Raw genomic sequence first — 22,323 nt, 5'->3', positions numbered from 1 at the left:
CTTTGCACGTGCGGTTTTGACTGGACCGTGGGCAGCCTCCTGCCCTAGTCGGGAGTAGCTTGGGTACATCCCTCTTGTTCTGGATTCAGCTGACTGGATGCTAAGAAATGAGAAATTACTACTTACCTGATAATTTCCTTTTCTTTAGGACAAGGAAATTATCAGGTAAGTAGAATGTTGGCTGAATATTGAAATGGTTATCTGTTTAATCAAGTTTTGCTAGTCTGTCCACAGTTGCCTTTGAAGAGAATACTGGCAGGCTGATGTCACTGCAGGGGTTTACATACTGTGTCGTCAGTTTGCTTCGTCTCCATCTGCTGGTAGAGGTGCATAACCCATTTGTTCTGGATTCATCTGACTGTCCTAAAGAAAAGGAAATTATCAGCTAAGTAGTAATTTCTCATTTAGTCCTATCCTCTGTTTCCTGTCTTTTATCCACTTACCAATCCACAATAGGACACTGCCTCCTGTTCCATGACCTCTCAATTTCCTGACGAGTCTCTTATGAGGGACATTGTCAAATGCCTTCTGAAAATTTAAATACACTTTATCAACCGGCTCAAACTATGTTGACTTTCCCCCATTAAACCAAGTCTATTTATGTGATCAGTAATTTTGTTTTTAAGAAAAGTTTCAACCAATTTGCCTGGCACTGACTTCAAGTTCCCTGATCTTTAATTTCCCAGATCGCCCGGAAACCCTTTTTAAAAATTGGTGTTACATTGGCCATCCCCCAGTCTTCTAGTACTGTAACAGTTTTAAATGATAGGATGCAAATCATCAGAAACAGGTCTGCAGTTTCATTTTTTAGTTCCTTCAGAACTCTGGGATAAATACCATTTGGTGCTGGTGATTTTCTATTCTTTAGTCTGTCAATCTGAATTATTATGTCCTCCAGTTTCACAGTGATTCCATCTAGTCACTCAGTCATCACCATCAAAACATGTTTCCGGTGTTAGTATGACCTCAGTAAAGACAGTGGCAAAGAATTATTTAGTTTTTATGCTATTTCCTTGTCCTCCCTGACCACCCCTTTTACCCCTCTGTCATTTAGCAGCCCAGTTGATTCCCTCACAGGCTTTTTGCTTCAAATGTACTTGAAACGTTGTTACTACTTGTTTTTACCTCTATGGTAAGCTTCTTTTCAAATTATCTCAGCCTGCTTAATTACTTTTTTACATCTAACTTGCAGTGCTTATGTGCATCCCTATTTTCCTCTGCTTTCTATTTTTTGAATGACGCCTTTTTGGCTTTAATTGCCTCTTTCACCTCTCTATTAAATCACAATAGCAGTCGTTTGGTTTTCCTTTGACCTTTTTTAATGCACAGAATATACTTTGTCCAGGCCTTAAGGATGGTAACTTTAAGCAATGTCCACACCTCCAACAAGGTTTTCAGTTTGTGGATTGCTCCTTTCAGTTTTTTTCTTACAAATTTCCTTATTTTATCATAGTCTCCTTTTTTATAGTTAAATGCTACTGCAGTAGTTTTCCTTAGTATTCACCTTGATCACTGTTGCTAAGCAAATTCGCCACCTTTATCATTTGCACCAGGCCCTGCTTTCCACTGAGAACTAGATCTAATATACCGTATATACTCGTGTATAAGTTGATCTCATATATAAGTCAAGGGTATTTTTTGGGCCTCTAAATCAATAATTATCTGTCACCCGTGGATAAGTCTAGGTTAAAACCTAGGGGGCTTATGAAATGGTGAAATCATATTAAGAAACAAACCGGTAGCTTATGAAAATTGCTTTTATTTATTTTTTACAAGCAGAATAAAGTGTCTCATAAGAAACATTATCATTCAACAACTTAAGAAAATTAACCTCCAGTCTGAATCCTTCCTGCCCTCCCCCATAGCTGCCCCTACTGTTTGAATCTTTCCCTCCCTCCCCAATGGCAGCCCCTCCTGTTTGAATCCTTACCCCCTCCTGATTCCTTAACTTACCTGCTGCTATCTGGACAATGAAGGTCCTTGCATTTGCTCAGGAACGTCCTTCATCCTCCTTCGTGGGCTCCCAGTGTAGCGGTAGAACAGCTTCTCCCCCATAACTCCTCTGGATCCGTTAACTCAAACACTCACTGCTGCTATAAGGACAACGACGAACTTGTCGGTCGCTCAGGCACGTCCTTGTTCCTCCCCCACAGGGTCCCAGTGGTGCGCTTTGAACCACATGGTTCTAAGTGCGCAAATCAAACCCTGGCTGGTGAGGGGGGAGGACATGCCTGCGCAACTGCAAGTGCCATCGTATCAGCATTATATGGATTGACCCATGGATAAGACGACCGTGATTTTAAGAACACGTTTAGGGGTAAAAATTTATGGCTTGTACATGTGTATATACAGTAGTTCCCTCTCTTATTGGTTCCATGTCCAACTGCTGAATGAAGCAGTCAGTGATAGCATCTAGGAATGTTACCTCCCTTGCATGTTCTGATGTAACATTTACCTAATCAATACTCTTGTAACTGAAGTCTCCCATAATTATTATGTTGCCCATTTTACTAGCCAGTCTAATCTCCATTAGCATTTTGCAGTCTGTTTCCTCATCCTGGTCAGGCCGGCAGTAATATATCCCCACTACTATACTCTTCATTTTTATTCTTGGAATTTCTATCCATAAGGATTGCAGAATGCAGTTTTCGTGCAAAACTTTTATCCTGCTTGACTCTATGCCATCCTTAACATATAGTGCCACACCTCCACCAGTTATATCTGCTCTGTCATGTTGATATAATTTGTACTCTGGAATCATAGTGTCACATTGGTTATCCTCGTTCTACCAGATCTCCAAGATGCCTTATATCTATATCTTCCTTTAGCACCATACATTCTAACTCTCCAGTCTTATTTTTCATACTTCTGGCATTTGCATACAAACATTTTAAAATAGTTCTATTTGTATTTCTATTTTTATATGTCTCAGGATTGACAGTCTTCACCTAAATATTTATTTATTTATTTGACAGCTTTTCTATACCGTCGTTTAGTAGTACCATCACAACGGTTTACAAATTGAGCAATAAAGAATATAAAATACAAATTTTCTAATTAAAAATTAATAATAAAAATACTAAAATATCAAGTAAGTGCTTAAATTAATGCAGTATTGATATAAAAGGTACTAAAAGCGTAAAACAAAAAATAAAAATACAGAATAAAATCATAGTAAAAAGTGACAGCTATCTGCTCTGAGAATCTCCTTTTGTATGTTTAAATGCCTGTGGGTATAGCCAAGTTTTCAGATCCTTTTTGAATTGTCTGTAAACATGTTGTAATCTAAAGTCCAATGGCATTGCATTCCAGATTTTAGGACTTGCGAGTGAGATTGCCCTGTCTCTGACTTGTGTGAGATGTGCTGATTTTACCGATGGAATTTGTTCTTTATTTATACCAGGAGAGAACTGTTTCTCCAGAGCAGAGTTGGGGTTTGTTGCTCGAGCAGTGTATGTGGGTAAGAAATTGGCTATGTGGATAGTTGAAGGAATACCACGAGTTGGATAAACTTTCCTCTCAGCTGTTGGAGAGTGTGGTCAGTTGAGAGCAGATGGGGTTGTTTCATTGGTGACACAGTGTTTTGTGAATTCTGAAGTGCTTTCTGTACTCTGTGCACTCTGTTTCTCTTGCTTTTCATCACTCTGTCTGCCTCTTCCACAGGACATATCTGTTGTTTCATTGGCCAGGTCACTAAGTGCCAGTTTGCGTATTTTAGACCTGTCGTCCTGTGTGGCCCTCACTGACATTAGTATCCAAGCAATCTCCACTCACCTCAGCCGCTTGACTGTCTTACGAATTGCCTGGTGTAAGGAGTTGACAGACTGGGGACTACTGGGAATAACAAACCCTGAGGAGGAGCTTATTCCGAGGGAAGAGGTAAGATTTCAACTGCTGTTATAGATCACTCACTGTTTTCCAGTAGTAAATGTGGCTATCAGACAGATCTGATATTTAGGGGCCTATTTACTGAAATGATATTACTGTCCCAGTGTTAAAATTGTGTTTACTAAAGAGCCTCAAGCCCTGAGAGGTCAATTTTCAAAGGTTTAAGAGTCTAAATTTGGGAGTTGGGAGCCTAGATAGAGCCCCTTGAAAACTGGCTAGGGCTGAGCACCTAAATGTAGGTGCCCAGTTTTACTAGGATCCTAAATTTAGGCCCTAAAAAGTGGGCAGCTATGAGGGTGGATTTTAGGGCAGGCAAAAAAAAGTTAGGGGCTTAACACTGATTTTCAGAACTAGGCATCTAACTTAGGCACCTAAATGTAGGCAAATAAATTGTGGGGAGAGGGGAATCTGGAAGGGAGTGCCAGGATCTCAGGACAGCAGCCCCTTCATTGCTGCTTTGGCAGTTGGGGCTCTTGATGCTTCAGGGGAGGGGGAAAGCTATAAGCCCTCTTCTTTGTCTGTGGGGTGGTCATGAGGTGTGATAAGTTTGACTTAGATTCATCAAACCACAATGTTTTTTTCACTGGAGGGGGGTCCCACTATCGCGGGGGGAGGGGGGGAGGGGGGTGTCGTCATGATAATAATGGGCCCTTCCCCTGAAAAAAACATCGCAGCTGTATTGCCGCATTGTTTTGTCTCATGGCAAAATACTGCAGGGCAAAACAATGCGACATACGATGGCAATTCCATTCTCATGAAGCCGCCATCGCCTTAAAGAGCCAGGAAAAAAAAAACCCTGTATAAAACAGATAAAGGTGTGACCCCTCTCCTCACCCTGGGGCCGCCACTCGAGGTGCCCTGACACGCCAAGTGAAAAAAATAGAAGTTAGCCATTCACAACATGAAGGACTCCCCAACCCTGGCAAAATTCAATAAAGTCTATCCCCCACTCCCCTTTCATTACTGTAATATCCTGGCAGGTCATCCCTTCCCCCCCCACCCCACCCCTACTCATCCTCAATGATAACAAAAATAATCGTTGGGGTATAAGGTCCCCAAACCTCCCCCTCCCCTGCCGGATCCCCCAAGGGTTAGAAAAACTCATTGGTTTCTAGTGGAGACCCCTTCCAACTCCTTCTGAACCTCCCTCCCGCACCCCCAACCTCCAAAATGAAAAAGGATCCCATGACCTTGTCCCATTCATCAGACCTCGACCTCCTGACTGTGGTCTCTGGTTGGAAAAGTAAGATATAAATAAACATTCTTGAAGTTTGTTGGACAAGATTTGCCTCTGACCTCGAAGCCTTTGTCTTTTATATCTGTAGCTTGTTGTGTGGGAGGAACTAAATGGCTCGGGGTTCGTGATTGTTAGGTCGGTAGATCTTGCACTGGACTTCAGGTGGTCACTCAGAATCGGGGAAAATATTTTCTTTAATAGTCTGTATATGGTTCTGGGTGGGCCGGTGGGGCAGCTGCTCAGGGCTCAAAGCCTACAAGCACCATGGACTGTTTAAAAATATCCCCACTAATGCTGTGATAGAACAGTGCTGTAATTGTAGCCAGAGCAATGCTGTTGCATTTTACTGCTGGTGACTCCTAGATGTTGCACTATCGAACAGCAAAGATAATGGTCACACCATGGTATCTGTGCTTCATGGCGCTAAAGATTATAGGCGTTTGGTCTCTTCTAGTGGGTGAGCTGATGCTATTATAGCCAAGGAGTCGCTGGATATTCTTTTTTTTCTGCATTGACAGGAGACTGGACCTACATTTAGCCGGAATTTTGGGAACATGGGATTCTTCACACCTCCACAGTATTTGGATGGGAAGCCCAGGATATTGACCGAGTCAGACCTGGAGAAATCTCGGGAGAAGCCCAGCCCATCATTGAAATCCCTGCAGTGCCTGCAAGAACTTGACCTGACTGCATGCAGTAAGCTCACCGATACCAGCATCACCCAGGTAAAAACAGTGCCTACAGAGCTTGTGATACCAATGTCATCCAAGTAAGGACAGTACCCTGCCTCCCTGTGGTACCAGTGCTGCCCAGATAAAGACTGCATCGTCTCAAAGCCAGTAATGCTGGCCTAGCTCACGTAAGGACAGTGTGCCTTCACCCCATTGCCTGGTAAGGGCACTGACCTTCTCCAGAGCCAGTGATACCATGATATTGTAGCACTAATGGAAAGAATCCCCTTGTCTTTGGCACATTGTCTCTGATTTCTCCAATATGTGACATGGAAATATGCAACAGCAAAAAGAATATTACTTCAGAGGGAGAATCCATAGTCCCAGCACTGTTATGTAGAGATGGATGATAGCAGTCCTAACCCTGACACTGTTCTGTGGAAGTGAGTGACACCACTGCTAGGGAGAGAATCCAGATGCCTCTTACATGGAGATGAGTGCTATCAGTACCAAAGAGGGAGCCCAGAGTCCCCAGTACTGCTGCATGAAAGTGCATAGCACCCATTAAACGTTGTCACTGGAAACAGCCCCAGTCAATTGAGAGAAGTGTGGACAGATGCTGGTGCCAAGAGAATCCCACATAGTCATTTCTAATTTGTCTGATTGCCATGACTGGCTTATCGTTGTCTCCAGGAAGTGGAGTGAAGGTGCAGGTGTTTTGTATGTACATAGCAAGCTGTAAAAGTTGTTATATAAATAAACTCCAAATTGCAGCTAGTTTCATTACCAGTTAAAGCTAGGGAGAAGGAGTATGCCTGGTGAGCGAGAGCCAGTCAGCTGTTTTCAGTAAAGTTTAAAAGACCTTTGTCATAAATACAGAGAAGAGGGAAGCAGGCAACAGGGTGGAAGATTCTCTGTAACTAATATGGTGTCTCACTGTAAGCAGGTTGCTGAATTTTCGTATGCTAAACTTTATGGGCCTGGCTTTCAAAAGCATTTACATGCATAAACGCGGTTTTACACATGTAAATGGCATTTTGAAAGTTATCCTGGGGTTGTGTGTGTAAATGTATGACTGGAAGTACTTTTCAATGTACTTTAGGATAGTAACTTTTAAACAGGCGCACATTTGTCGGCCTGCACCCAGAGATGAGGACTTCCAGACCCTCCCTAATTTAATAGCCTCCCTTCTCCCCTGTTAGCCCCGACCCTGAAATTTCTTAGTGCCCAGACAGATGAATTCAGAATCAGTGGGTTATGTACCTCTACCAGCCGATAGAGATGGAGATGGAGCAAAGCTGACATCACAGTATTATATACCCCTGCAGTGACATCAGCCTGCCAGTATTCTCCGTCTCCAGCACATGGTGCTTCAAGTTTTAGAAGGAGAAATAAAGGAAATGTAATTTGCCCTGCTCTCCTACAGTGATACCAAATAGTTCCCCCCCAGTTGAGAATTCCTAAGGTGATGTCCTTGGTCCAGTAGGTGGTTTTCTCAGCTGGTGTGAACTTAGCTGTTAAAACAGCTGAAAGGCAGTGGGTGCAGGAAACCGAGTGCGGCGCTGATGGGATATGCCCTTTCCCCTGCAGCCAGAGACCGTCTCTGTACTCAGCCAGGAAAGGATGAGCTCAGGTAAGGTTTAAAAAAAAAAAAGAAGACAGAGACCGAGTAGAAGGGTTGTTTGTAAGGTTTTCCTCTTCCTCTGGTCTCCGTGCTAGGTGCGCCATTCCGATGCTTTTTCCCGCTGCTGAGGAAGTTTAAGGGACTTGGGCAGCCTGGTGGGTTGAGCAGCCCGGGTGGGCTAGGCCCCGCTCTTAGGCTTTTCTCTGTTTGCCATGTGGTAGGCTGCAGCGGCGTTTTCCCACGATTTTTCCTGCGCATTAGACTGCCCTCTTCAGGACTGACAGTGCGTGCAAGTGCATCTGGCTGTGCGTCCAAGTTGTGCACCCAGCTTTTGGATGCTTAGTCGGACGTCTGCTTGGGCGTCCAAGTGTTAGGCGCATGCTTGCCTGTGTGCACAATTTGGGCTGCATTTGGTTCTGCGCTTACGTTTGGAAGGGTAGAAGTATGCCTAGTTTTGCGACGCCTTGCCTTGGGACTCCTAAATTTTGTGTGCTTGAATTTTGGACGCATATATTTTACAGTGTGAATTCAGCTGGACGCACACCTTCAGTCACCTATTAAGCATACTGGTAGTCTGGTGCCTGAGGCTAAGAAACCTAAGCGCCTTTCCCTCTGTGCTGCCTGTCAAATTCGGGCATCTCAGCCTGGTGTGCTCTCTAACTTGTGCTAGTGCTGTTTAGAGGCTTAGAGAGAATTAGCTTCCTCTGATTTTACTAAGCCTGGTTCTTCCCAGCCTGGGTAAAGACATGTCAGGAGGGGTGCCTGACCTTGGAACTCCATTAACTGGTTTGTCAGCAGGGAAAAGTGGCTCAGTGGGCACACAGGTGCCTTCTGGTTTTAGCATGAATCCTTCTGCCTTTTCTTGGGTAGAATTTTTTGATGGATTGTAATCCTTCAAGTGCAGTCCTCAGCCCTGTCCAATCCCGGCAGGTCAGATCCTCAGTTGTTGGCCTCTTCCGGTACTATGTTTAAGCGCCGAAGCACACCTTGGTTAGCTGTGGGTATTCCCGACATGAATCCGGATGGCACTGATGGTGGGGAAATTCTTCCGGGACTGGAACCATATAGGACTATGTTGCAGTTCCTTCAAAGAGATAAACTGCCAACCCTGATTTCCCAGACTTGAAGATGCTGGGAGTTCCTGGGACAGATTCCATGTTTGAGCCTAAGAAAAATCCCATTTTGGTTTCTTTGCGTAAAGCCTTTTGTATTTTCTCTGTTATGGAGGCCATTCAAGAATTGATTGATCTTGAATGGGATGCCCTGGAGTCTAATTTCAAAGGGGGTAGGGTCTTGGAAGGCTTGTACCCCCTGGATCCAGAGGTGAGAGAGCATTTACATTTTCTGAAACTGGATGCACTTGTCTGTGCTGTTTCCAAGTAGACGACTATCCCTGTGGAGGGAGGAGCAGCCTTGAAGGATGTGTACGATAGGAGGATTAAGACCATCCTTAAGCTAGCATTTGAAACAGTAGCAATGACCTTGCAGATAGCCCTGGTGGCTCGCTCTTGTTTACTTCTCTCCCAGAAGCTCGCTGAATCTGGGGTGAACTCCAGGGCAGTTATGGAGCCAGTAGTCACCTTTTAAAGGCAGTTAGTGTAGCTGGGTTTAAAAAAGGATTGGGTAAGTTCTTGGAAGAGAAGTCCATTACCTGCTATTAATTACGTTGACTTAGAAAATAGCCGCTGCTATTACTAGCAATGGTAACATGGAATAGACTTAGTTTTTGGGTACTTGCCAGGTTCTTATGGCCTGGATTGGCCACTGTTGGAAACAGGATGCTGGGCTTGATCGACCCTTGGTCTGACCCAGTAAGGCATGTTCTTATGTTCTTGTTTGGGAGTGAGTTGGAGAAATTGGCCAGTAAGTGGAGAGAATCCCTAGTTCCTCGGTTGCCAGAGGATAAGACGCCACACTCCTTTGGCATGCCAGGGGATCCAAGCATTTTTTACCCTACAGAAGAGCGATCTTTCAGAGGACTCGACCTTTCGATAGGTTTCAGTCCTTGCGTCCCAGACAGCCCAGATGGGGACACAGACTTGGGTAGTGGAAACTCCTAAGCCTCCCAATGAAGGTTTGCTGACCTACCCCCAGGAACAGGAGATTTGGGGGGGGGGGGATGCCTCTCTGTCCTTTATCATAGGTAGGTCGAAATATTGGATCTGTGGGTCCTGGAGGTGATACAAGTGGGATATGCGCTAGAATTTCACAGTATTCCTCTGGACGGGTTCATGGTATCTCCCTGCCACTACCCGCAGAAGAAACAGGCAGTGGAGTGGTCATTGTCAAGGCTCCTCAGTCTGATGGCTGTGGTCCCAGTGCCCATGTCTCAAGAAAATACGGGTCGATATTCCATTTATTTCATTGTGCCCAAGAAAGAGGGTTCCTTTTGTCCCACCCTGGATCTCAAAATGATCAACCGTCATTTGCAGGTGACTCATTTTCGCATGGAAACATTGTGCTCAGTGATAATGGCCATGCAGTCGGGGGAATTTCTGACCTTCTTGAATCTGTCCAAAGCATACCTCGATATGTAAATTACTGATAACTCTAGGAATAATTTTCTTCTTGTATGCTGACAACAGTTTTACATACCACTCTGCAAATCCTATGAAAACACAGCTTCAATAGTTTCTACCTATATGAAAACAATACAACAAGGACTAACACAATTTAAACTAACATTAAAGCCTAAAAGGACTGACATTTTGCTGAGTAGAAACTTATCGAAAGTTAAACCGCCTGCCTTAAACCTAGGTAATTTTCAAATTAATCCCTCAAATCAAGTAAGGGACCTAGGAATACAGCTAGATGAGAACCTTACAATGAAAATGCACATAAGTAAATTAAACAAGACGGATTAGGCCAAGTTGTGAATACTACGTCGGTTGAAACCATTATTAACTTTTGCGGACTTCTTCTCAAACATAGACTACTGTAACTCCTTACTAATAGGTCTTCCAGCATGTCACTTAAAACCACAACTATTACAAAATGCCGCAGCAAGGCTCCTATTAGGATCCAGGAAATATGATCACATCATACCCTCACTGATGTCACTGCATTGGTTACCAGTACAATCCAGAACCTACTATAAAGTATTAATGATAATATTCAACATCATTCATTCCAATAACACCGGCTTTTTAAGAGTGACACTACAACCTTACAATCCTAAACAAACACTAAGATCTCAAAATAAAGGATTATTGACTATCCCCACAATACGGAGCACACATCTAATGCAAATAAGAGATTGTGTGTTTTCCGTAGCAGGTCCAACACTCTGGAATTCTCTGCCTCAGTCACTACATATTTTGCCAAATAGAAAGAGATTTAAATGTGAACTAAAAACATGACTATTAAAAAAATGCATATGATCTAACTTAAAAACATCTGAAGACATTGAGCCACAAAGACAAGAATGAAAAAAGATAATGATAGAATCATGAAGAATAAGCCAAATAAGAGAACGTAAGATTCTAAAAACAACATTCAAAATAAGAGCAAAAACTACCACTTCATTTTAATTTTCTGTACCCTTTGGTTTATGTAAAAAAATCAGTTTGTTATAATTATGAATGTCAATTTGTAAACCGTTATAATCTATACATGGAATGACGGTGTATAAAATATCTAAATAAATATTCCCATCCGACTAAAGCACCAACATTTTCTGCAATTCGCGGTTTTGGGATGCCATTATTAGTTTCGGGCACTGCTTTTTGGTCTGGCCACCACACACAGAACTTTTTCCAAGGTTATGGTGGTGGTGGCAGTAGAGTTGAGAAAGGATGGGATGCTGGTACACCCGTATTTGAACAACCATCTGATTCAGGCCAAGTCTCTGGAAAAGACCCACCTGGTGACCCGCAAGGTGATCTCCCTGTTGCAGGAGCTCAGTTGGGTGGTAACCTTGGCCAAGAGCAGTTTTCAGCCATCTCAGTTGCTAGAGTATCTCAGTGTTTGGTTTGACATGAAGCAGGGCAGGGTTTTCTTGCCGGAAGCTCGTATTCAGAAGTTGTTGGCGCAGGTGCGTCTGTTGATGAACACTATACGTCCGACAGAGTGGTCCTATCTGCAGCTACTCTGTTTGTAACCGTGGAAGTGGTGCCATGGGCATGGGTGCATATGCATCCTCTTCAGCGCTTCCTGCTGTCTCATTGGAGCCCACAGTCTCAGGACTATTCGATTCGGCTCCACCTGCGATGGCGATCTGCTCTCAATTACAATGGTGGTTACAAGCGGATCATCTAGGAAAGGGAGTTTCCCTAAAATCAGTGAACTGTTTAGTTCTTACGACAGATACAAGCTCCAAGGTTGGGGAGCTCACTTTCAGGAACTGACAGTACAAGGGCTCTGGAGTGCAGAAGAGTTTCTCTAGAGCTCTTCTGGAATCCCGGGCGGTCCAGTTGGCATGCTTGCAATGCAGTGGCCAGTTGCAGGGTCAAGCGGTCCAAGAGCCAGCAAGTGTCACTGGAAATAGACCGACTTATGGAATGGGCAGAAGTGCATCTTCAGGAGATCTTGGCCTTGCACATTGCAGGAAAAAATAATGTAAGCGCAGACTTTCTTAGCAGGGAGAATCTGGACCCAGGAGAATAGGTATTGTCAGACAAGGTATTTCATCTGATAATGGATCACTGGGACCAACCATTTCTATATCTGCTGGCGACTTCTCACAATGCAAAGGTTCCTCTATTTTTCAGTTGCAGGAGAGATCCGAAGTCTTTGGGTATTGATGCTCTCATGCATGAATGGCCAGAGGACAAGCTGCTGTATACCTTTCACCCATGGCCCATGTTGGGCAGAATGGTTTGGAGGATTGAGGGTCACAGAAGGATGGTGCTTCTGGTGGCACCAGATTGGCCCAGGAGACCATGGTATGTGGATCTGCGACAGCTTCTGGTAGACTCCCCCCTTTGGTTTTCGGTGCACAGGAATTTGATGCAGCAGGGACCTGTTCTTTATGGTATAGCCCTTGAGAGGGCTCGATTGCTGAAGCGTGGCTATTCTACTGCAGTGATTGCTACGAGTGAGAAAGTTCTCCACTTCCTTAGCCTATGTACAGTTTAGTGAGTATTTGAGGCTTGGTGTGAATACTGAGGTGTTCTTCATTCGGTTAAGATCCTGCTCATTTTGGAATTTTTGCAGGATGGATTGACTAAAGGGTTGGCCCTTAATTCCTTAAAGGTGCAAGTAGTGCATCTTGCCTGTTTCAGGGATCAGGTGAATGGTGAATCCTTATCGGCTCATCCAGATGTGGCCCATTTCTTGAACGGAGTGAAACATCTTAGTCCTCCCTTGAGGTTACCGGTACTCTTTTCGAGTCTTAATCTGGTTTTGGATTTCTTGGCAGGCCCTACATTTCAACCGTTACGTAGCCTTTCCTTGCGGTTACTGACCTTGAAAACGGTGTTTCTTGTGGCGATTTGTTCTGCACGTCAAATATCCAAGCTGCAGGCCTTGTCTTGCCAGGAGCCATTCTTTTGGGTGACTCCAGGGGCGATACAGCTGGGTACTGTTCCTTCCTTTTTGCCAAAAGTGACCTCAGATTTTCACTTGAATCAGTCCATTTCCTAGCCATCTCTAGATAGGGAAAGAGATGCATAGGAATACTGCCTATTGCAAACCTTGGATGTCAAGAGACATATCGTGAGGTATCTGGAGGTTTGTAAACCTTTCCGGAAGAAGGATTTGTTCTTCATGGTGGAAGTAAACGGGGCTAGCTGGCTTCACAGGCTACAGTAGCTCACTGGATTAAGGAGGTAGTCACGGTCATGTATGTGGATGCTGAAAAGCCGTTAGCTAGTCAGGTTAGGGCTCATTCTGCTAGAGTTCAGGCAGTGTCATGGGCGGAAGTTAAATTGTTGTCGCCCATCATCATTTGCCGAGCTGCAACATGGTTCTCCTTTTACACCTTTTCCAGGTATTATCGTCTGGATGTGCAGGCCCGGGAGGACGTAGCCTTTGAACGTGCAGTTTAGACAGGACCACTGGCAGCCTCCCGCCCTATTCAGGAGTAGCTTGGATACATCCCACTGATTCTGAATTCATCTGTCTGGGTGCTAAGAAATGAGAAATTACTACTTACCTGATAATTTCCTTTTCTTTAGACCAGACAGATGAATTCAGCTTCCCACCCTTGGCTGCCGAATGATTGTGTTATGGTCCTCCTGCATGGCTCTGTGTTCCAGGGGTTACTGGTGTTAGTTCAGTCCCTAAACTAGTGTTAATACATTCTTTGTCTGAGCTCAGAGTTTTCTTTTGGCTGAGTACTGAAATGGTTATCTGTTATTAATAAAGTTTTTGCTAGTCTGTACACAGTTGACTTTTGAAGAGAATACTGGCAGGCTGATGTCACTGCAGGAGTATATATACTATGATGTCAGGTTTGCTCCGTCTCCATCTGGTAGAGATACATAACCCACTGATTCTGAATTTATCTGTCTGGTCTAAAGAAAAGGACATTTTCAGGTAAGTAGTAATTTCTCAAACTAACTGATGTGTTTAGCTTTTTTTGTTTTACAACTTGCACGCCATTCAAAGCAGAAGTAAAGTTACGCGACAGGGGACCTCAGCATGTACCCGTGTGCGAAAGTATTTACGTGCAAATTTCAAGGTGAAATCGAGGAAGGCCCACTCCCCACCCTGCCCTTTTTTTGTAACTTTTCATTTGTTCACATAGGGGTAAATTTTAAAAGGGTTACGAGCATAAGTTATGTGCGTAACCCTTTAAACACCCCCCCCCCCCGCGTGCCGAGCCTATTTTGCATAGGCTCGGCGGCGCGCGCAAGCCCCGGGACGCGCTTAAGTCCCAGGGCTTTGCTAGGGGAGGCGTGTCGGGGGGGGGGGGCGGCGCGACATTCGGGGCATTCCAGGGGGCATGGTTCCGGCCCGGGGGCGTGGCCGAAGCCTCCGAAATCGCTCCCGGGCTAGGGAATTGCACGCCGGCGGCCGACCAGGGCAGGCATAACTTTCGCGATAAAGGTAGGGAGGGGTGTTGATAGGGCTGGGGAGGTGGATTAGGGAGGGGAAGGTGGGGGGAGGCCGAAGGAAAGTTCCCTCCAAGGCCGCTCTGATTTCGGAGCGGCCTCGGAGGGAACGGGTAGTGCGCGCAGGGCTCGGCGTGCGCAAGGTGCACAAATGTGCACCCCCTTGCACACGCCGACCCTGGATTTTATAAGATACGCGCGGCTACGCGTGCATCTTATAAAATCCGGCGTACTTTTCTAAAATCGACCCCATAGTGGAAAATACAGGCGTACACAGGTGGCCCAAGTTGTGTGCATATCCCATGCTTTCTGTATTCACCTTTTTATGTGTACTTGGAAGAGTTGTTCCTGGGGCAGGGAAACCATTTCTCTGCATGCCCTTAAATTGTGAAAACATGCAGCTAAATGTATGTGAACACATTTGCACGTGCTCTCCAGCAGGCATAAATGTATATACGTGTACCGCGCCATGTTCCACATCCTAAGTGTCAAAGCAGACTTACCTTCTACACATGGGCGTCAGCCCTACACAGGCTGTCAGAAAATCAAAAGCTGTTTAGCCAGATAAAGGACTCTATACCCAGGTAAATAGGCTGAATAAAAAGTGCCCACCCTGTATGCAGGTGAAACTCTGCACATTGCACAACGCATGTACTATTCCTGGGCATATTCTTGGGGGTGTTGCTGGAGTGAGGTTAAGTCAGAGAAGGCAAAATGTTTTCATTACTGTGTGCATTGTTTTGGCCAGAAAAAGTGCCCACGGAAAAAGGAGCTGCACATCTCTGTGGGTACTTGTCCTTTTCAGTAGTTTTCAAAGGGAAAATAAGAAACTGGCTGAGAGGGAAGGCGGTAAAGGGTAGTGGGGTTGTTACTAGCGGTGTGCCTCAGGGATCGGCCCGTGAAACCCCGTTCATGTCAACATTTTTGTGAGCGACATAATGGAAGGGTTGTCAGGAAAGGTTTGCCTTTTTGCCGATGATACCAAAACCTGTAACAGGGTGAACAGCCAGGAAGGAGTGGAAAATATGAGGAGGGATCTAGCAAAGCTCGAGGAATGGTCCTAGGCAGTGATGGCGAACTCCAGTCCTTGAGGGCCACAAACAGGCCAGGTTTTCAGGATATCCACAATGAATATGCATGAGATAGATTTGCATACAGTGGGGGCAGTGCGTGCACATCTTTCTCATGCATATTCATTGCAGATATCCTGAAAACCTGGCCTGTTTGTGGCACTCGAGAACTGGAATTCGCCACCCCTGGTTTAAGATCTGGCAGCAAGATTTAATGCTAAAAACTACAGAGTAATGCACTTAGGGAAAGGTACAGTATTGGAGATGAACTTCTAAGCACAAAGGAAGAGTGGGATCTTGAGGGGTAATTGTATCTGATGATCTTAAAGGAGCCAAACAGGTGGATAAAGCAATGGTAAAAGCCAGAAAGATGCTTGGCTGCATAGGGAATGGTCAGCAGAAAAATGGAGGTGATATTAGCCCTGTATAGGTCCCTGGTGAGACCTCACTTGGAATACTGTGTACAATTCTGAAAATCTCTCCTTAAAAAGGATATCAATAGGGTGGAGTCGATCCAGAGGGTGGCGATTAAAATGGTCAATGGTCTTCACTCTAAAGCATATGGGGATCGATCTAAACATGTATACCCTAGAGGAAAGGCAGTATAGGGGAGATATGATAGACATTTAAATATCTCAAAAGTTTCCATGCACAGGAGGTGAGCCATTTTCAATGTAAAGGAGGCTGTAGAATGAGGGGTCCTGAGATGAGGTTGAAAGGGGATAGACTCAGGAGTAACCTTGGGAAATATTTCTTTAAAGATAGGATGGTGGATGTGAGGAACAGACTCCCAGAGGAAGTGTTGGAGACAAAAACAGTATCTGAATTCAAGAAAGTATGGGATAATTACAGGGGTTCTATAAGGAAGTGATAATGCTAAATTAATTGGATGGATGGGCAGACGGTCCTTTTCTGCCGTCATGTTTCTATGAATGTATGTATGTGTGTTTTTTCTTTTGAAAGCTGGTGCAAAGTCTGCATACTTTGCTTCAAAATACATAGTTTGAAAATTGTCCCCTTCATGTTAACAAGACAATATTACAGTAGTTGAGCCTATGATACTTTGTATATATGTATGTGTAACTTTTCTCAAATTAGTTAATTCTATGATGTGATAGGAGCCTTTCCCACATCCCTCTTGTGACCCTTTATCTTGTCCTCTCTTGATCTTAATTTGATCCTTTCTGATGCTTTTCCTTTAACTCTGTCCGGCATGACCCTGTTCACATCCCCTTGTTCTTTTACCGTGACTCTTACCTTCTTCCCTTTGCTTTTGATACGGTCATTTCCTCTTTGCAGGTGATCCAGTTCCCTGACCTAAAGCAGCTGTCCCTAAGCTTGTTGGGAGAGATCAGTGACTGCAGCCTTGCGGCACTTGCTATGAATTGCCGCTGCCTGGAGCAGCTCTCATTAAGTCACTGCACAAACCTGACTGATGAAGGTTTCCTGGGTGCTGCTCGATTTCTGCTACGCCTCCAGCACCTGAACCTGGCTGGCTGTAACCAGCTCACTGACCAGTGAGTACTAGCAGGAAATGGCAGACACAGGATCTTGGACCTGTAGACGTCATGCTTTGTTGATCATTAGAGGGATAAAAGTTGAGCGTTCAGGAGAATGATACAAATTGAGCTCTAGAAGGAATGAGCTAGATAAGAGTGATTAATTGTGCTTCTTCAAGCAATAACACAGGGTAAGGAGGACTATGGAGCTGTCTTAACAGGTAGTGTGGAAAATTCAGCTGTCTCAGTGGTTAGAGGAGAAGACATGGAACCTGTCTCAGCAGCTAGAGGAAGGTTGAAGCCTTCTCGGCAGGTAGTGGGGGAGATGGAGCTGTCTGGACAGCAGTCTTAGCAGGGAAAATGAAGTGTTATCAACTCAAAGAATCTAATCAGAGTGAACACGTGAGTTACAGAGCTCTCTCAGAAGTGATGAGGGTTATACCAATACCTCAGATGGCAGTAATCGAGGACTAGGTGTAATGAAAATGTAAATATGACCTGAGGAGTAATGATTAAATAGTTAAAACGTGTATTTAATGAAGAAATGAAGTGACATATGTTAGGTAGGTGTGATCCAGTTGGCATCAGGTTGTCACTAAAGGCATGTATAATGAAGAAATCGAGAAGGAATTGTGTGTTTTTAGTGGGTTGAGGCTAAACTCCTGTTTTATCTATAATCCAGGTCTCTGAAGATTATCAGCACTGAATGCAAACAGCTGAAGAGCCTGGACGTTTCCATGTGTAATAATATAAGCATGGACAGCATAAAGCTTATCCAATCCCAGCTTCCCATGTTGACTCACATCCAGACACGCTTTGTGGGTGGAGCTGACCTTTCTTTTACTCTATGAATGACCAGCCTGCCTGTGAAGTGCCGGGGTGAGCAGGTTAGCAGGAGTTGGGGCTGGCAGAGTACTGGCCACAGCTGATGGAGCTGCTTGAGAAGATATATACAAGAGTGCCACAGACTGCCCAGAAATAGTTTTATTTTGTACATGTCAAGAAACTTCGGAGATGATTATAACTGGTTTATTCCAGGAGACGGGAGCTAGGAATGGTACCGCAATAGAAAGTTTATTTGCATTTAACAAACATCCAACTAATGGCAAAGAAGCCACATAATTAATTTGGGGGCTAGTGAAGGTAGGCCCTTTCTTTTTTATAAATTCCTGTTTGGCATCCTAGATCAGTAGGTTGGATTAATTTAAATCCATTTAATTTAATTTAAATTTGTTTCATTGGCTACTTCGTGTGATTGGATGGAATCGGCCTTGGAATTTATGAAATTCATCCTATAGAGTGATAGCCTTAACTGTGCAATAAACCGGAACTAGGGTTGCCAGCTAGATCCAGATTTTCAGGACAGGCTGATCTAGTCCTGGTTTTACCTCATTGGATACAGGCCAGAATTTCACCTCTTCTCCAGCTGATGAACTCGCTCCTTCTTTTCTTCCCCATCAGCTGTGCTGCTCAGGGAGCCCCAAGGAATTCCCTCTTCCAGTTTCCTCTTTTTGTTCCTTCCCCTACCCATCTCCTGATTTGAGGAGGGGAATGAAAGGCCTGAAGCTGCCACTGTATCGCTTGTGGCACTGACTGAAGGCTGTTCTAGTGCGATCCCCAAAGACTGCAGAAACCACAGATATCTGTTTATGACCATGGGAAGCCACCAAATGTTCATGCCTTCAACTAGATCTCTAAGAAAAGCAAGATTGCAAGTCCCTGAATACAGTGGGGGTAAAACCAGGACCAGATTCTCCTCTTCTGAAAATCTGGAGCCAGCTGGCAACCCTAACCGGAGCCTGCAATGTTGATAGGATTGGGGGAGCAATTCCCATTTGCTGCTGGTTTTGTAAACTGGCAGTTGGTGTCAGCAGAGTCTTAAATCTTTGCATAGAATTATGTGGAGATTGTGGAATTTGCAATTAACAGCTATCTGACAAATTAACAATCCTGTTAATATATATTTTTAATACATTTTACTTTTATAATGTGTGCTGAAATCATTTTCAGTGATCATAAAAGTATAGTATATTTTTTCTTAAGCTTGTGTCTCTTGTCTCTGTGTAACAGATTGATCGCCATGTATTTTTTTCTAATCCAATAAAAACACTTCTCGCCTATAGAGTGGCAGAGGTCCTGCTTGGAGACTAAAATTGCATGCCCGATTGATAAAACCTTTTATTCTAGACAGGCTCATTGTAAGGTATTAAGGTAGTATTTCAGTTATTAACTGATCACAAGTTGTCCTTGTACAACCAAGCTGTGGCTGTAAAGCAGTACAAGAGTAATTCTTCTAACTGGCCAGGAGAATACACATTTTATTATTAGTTCATTACAGTAGAAGTTTCCTGTCGTAACAAAGTATAATAGCGGCTCCTGGACTTTTCTGTGACTCCCAGCTGTCCGAGAGCAGGAAGCCCTTCCCCCAACATAAGACCAAGAGACCCGAATACCCACCAATGACTGCAGATTGACTCCAACTGATTTCTAATAGCTTTTAGCATTTTTATCTCATGAGAAACGTTGGCATTCAGGGACTGCACTGAGGAACTGTGTGCATCAAGAAGGCGCTGCACTGGGTAGCACTTTAAAGTGCTTTGTTGGTCCCGCTTCCATCCTTCTCTGTGATCTGCTCTGGCTTCTGGGGGGGGAGAGGCAGTAGCACACTGGGGGAAGCCAGCAGGGTTCAAGAGAGCCACCACTCCGGGGGGACACACACACACACACACACACACATTGCTCCTGCGTTGGGGTAGCTAAAAAAAAAAAAATGATTTTTCTCATCAAAGAGTGGATTTCACTGAAATCAGCATTTTTTGTCAGCCTCCTGTAGTTAAATGTTGTTTCAGCTGATCCTGCAGGGTCAGTGAAGAACACTGGGTCCTTCATCAAGAAATGGTTTATGGCATTCACAGCCTTTGCTGGTTTTCTTGGGCGTTAGAAACTACAAAGTCCATACTGAGTGGTACGGGAAGTTTGCCCTGCGTACATTTTAGCTGAGTATGCAGCGGGACTTACCTGGCTCAGTCTCCCTAAAGTTAGCTGGGTGATTTGCCCCACCAGACTTACCCTCCTAAGATTATCCAGACAGCACTGAATAGCAGCACTTCCTATGCTAAATTTAGGCCACAGCTGCAAAATGTTCCCCACCAGGGTAAACGTTTGCTGGGCTGCAGTGAGGGGAAACTGGAATATCAAGGCCTGTCAGGATAACGTAAGTTCCACAGACAAACCCTTTTCAATGTTAGCCTCTATGTTTCTGTATCCTATTATTGTCACTGAGTGGTTCCCAAACCTGTCTTGTGACCCTGCAGCCAGTTGGATTTTCAGGATATTCACATTGCATACACGGGAGATATATTTGGATACGTTGCAGACCCAGTATATACACATTTATTTTAGGCATATTCAGTGTGGATATCCTGAAAACCCGTTTGGCTGGCAGGGTCCTGAGAATAAAATTTGGAACCAAGGCTCCTAGCCCTGCGAGAGAATAAGCAAAACCCTTTGAAGGTTGCTTGCCTTAGAACAATGGTCGCAGTTGGGTTGGGACACACTGGTGGTGTCTTATGGGGACAACAGGAGGCTGCTCTCTCCTCATCCGCCTGGCCCCACAGGAGGCTGCTCTCTCCTCATCCGCCTGGCCCCACAGGAGGCCGCTCTCTCCTCATCCGCCTGGCCCCACTCTCTCCTCATCCGCCTGGCCCCACAGGAGGTTGCTCTAGCTTCCTTCTCCTCTTCCTGGCCTACCTGGAGACATTTCTGGCCTCCTTCATCCAGCTTAGAACAAGACATTGCCAACTTCTGCTTTGCTGGGCCTAGTGGGTCATCGGCTTCATCTTTCCCTGCCAGGCCCAAAAGGGATGCTGCTGATGCTATCTTCACTTGGCAAGGTCTGGAAGTGAGAGAGATGGCGAGGGCAAGTTCTCTACATGAATAGAGCCGCTGCTGCCTCCTCCTCTTCCCAGTGCTTCATCTGCTGCCAGTAAGGAGAGAGAGAAAATCTGTACTAGATTAGAGGCTTTTCTGCTGGCTGGGAACCAGGAAGATGAGGAAATGCAGGTGCTGCTAGTGGTGAGAGAGAGGGTGTGGGTGCTGCTAAGCAGAGAGGGGTGGGGAGAAAGGGAATCAGGAGTTACATGGGTGAAGGGGGTCTGCACAAGCTGCTGAGCATGGGGGTGAGGAGATACAGGGTGTAGGTTCTACTGGGCAGGTAGATATGGGGTCATAGGGACGCAGGAGTCTGCGGGGCAGGAAAGTTTGGGGAGATAGGAAGTTGGGGCTGTTGGGTAAGCAGTAGCCAGAGGGGGTGTGGGTGCTATTCGATGGGGTGGAGAGTTGGGGTATGAGGCTTAGGGAAAAGGGAGGGCAGGGGGATGCCAGGCAAGAAGGATTGGAAAAGAGGGGGTCAGTGCTATGCTGGGCAATGATGGGGAGGGAGGAAGAGGGCAGGGAAAGTCAAGCAGGGGAGACAGTGAGTCCAGGGAGGGAATGGAAGGAAGTCAGAAATGCTGGGCAGAGATGTGCAAGTGTGAAGGGATGATTGAACGGGAGAAGTAAGGGATGAGGACATGGAAGGGGGTAATGAGCTACAAGAGCCATAATATGCTAATAACACCCCCACCACAGGACCTACACCCATCCCCTCAAGACAACCACAAACCCCTCACTTATCATGCACACAATAATTTATCTCTTATTAGCACCGTACATATCTTCTTACCCCTTTCACTGTTGCCCTTGCGCATTTTCAAATATTGCACACAACCTATGTACATACCACTTGTTCATTGTTTCCCTGTACATATTTTCTCCTCACGTTTCCGTCTTCACCCCCCCCCCTGCCCCCCCCTTTGTCTCGACCACCCCCTCCCCTCCCTCCCCTATTTATTTAGTTATTGATCTGTTACTATGTTCTAGGTTACACAATGTTCCTTGTAAAGGCTTTGCCTATATATATCCTTGTTTTAAGTTATCTGTAAACCGGCACGATGTGCAAACGGTTGCCGGTATATAAAATTAAATAAATAAATAAATAAATATGCCAGTTTGGGGAATGTGCATTTCTTCTATCTTTGTACTTTGCTTGGTGTAGGAGGAAATGTATTTCTGTTTCTAGTTCTTGGGTTTCCATTCCAGTTTTTGTCTCTGCATTTGTAATTTGTGTTTTTATGCTGTATTTGGTGAAGGTTTTTCTTTGTGCGACCCAGGTGAGGTATTTTACTAGCATGTAGGGAGGTAATTAATCTTCATTGTTTCCTCAAGAGATTGTGCATTGCTGCCTTTTCATAGGTAGGGTTTGGTGCCACAGCATGAAGAGGTGAAAGGCTGGATCTCTA

General features: G+C 44.8%; 1 protein-coding gene across 1 annotated transcript in view; it reads left to right on the top strand.

Moving 5' to 3' along the window:
* The window catches only part of LRRC29 (leucine rich repeat containing 29), a 47,964-nt gene extending 26,644 nt beyond the window's left edge, over positions 1-21,320 (top strand). The window contains exons 4-7 of the mRNA XM_029608755.1: positions 3,664-3,879; positions 5,644-5,850; positions 16,785-17,002; positions 17,667-21,320. Of these exons, the coding sequence (XP_029464615.1) occupies positions 3,664-3,879; positions 5,644-5,850; positions 16,785-17,002; positions 17,667-17,835 (810 nt within the window). The 3' untranslated portion in view covers positions 17,836-21,320. The remainder of the gene's footprint in view (positions 1-3,663; positions 3,880-5,643; positions 5,851-16,784; positions 17,003-17,666) is intronic.
* The last annotated feature ends 1,003 nt before the right edge of the window (positions 21,321-22,323 follow it).

Source organism: Rhinatrema bivittatum, chromosome 7 (genome assembly GCF_901001135.1).
Source record: "Rhinatrema bivittatum chromosome 7, aRhiBiv1.1, whole genome shotgun sequence".
In the NCBI taxonomy this organism is placed as follows: domain Eukaryota; kingdom Metazoa; phylum Chordata; class Amphibia; order Gymnophiona; family Rhinatrematidae; genus Rhinatrema; species Rhinatrema bivittatum.
The sequence above is the reverse complement of the archived record's forward strand: the minus strand, read 5'-3'. Positions and strand labels throughout refer to the sequence as shown.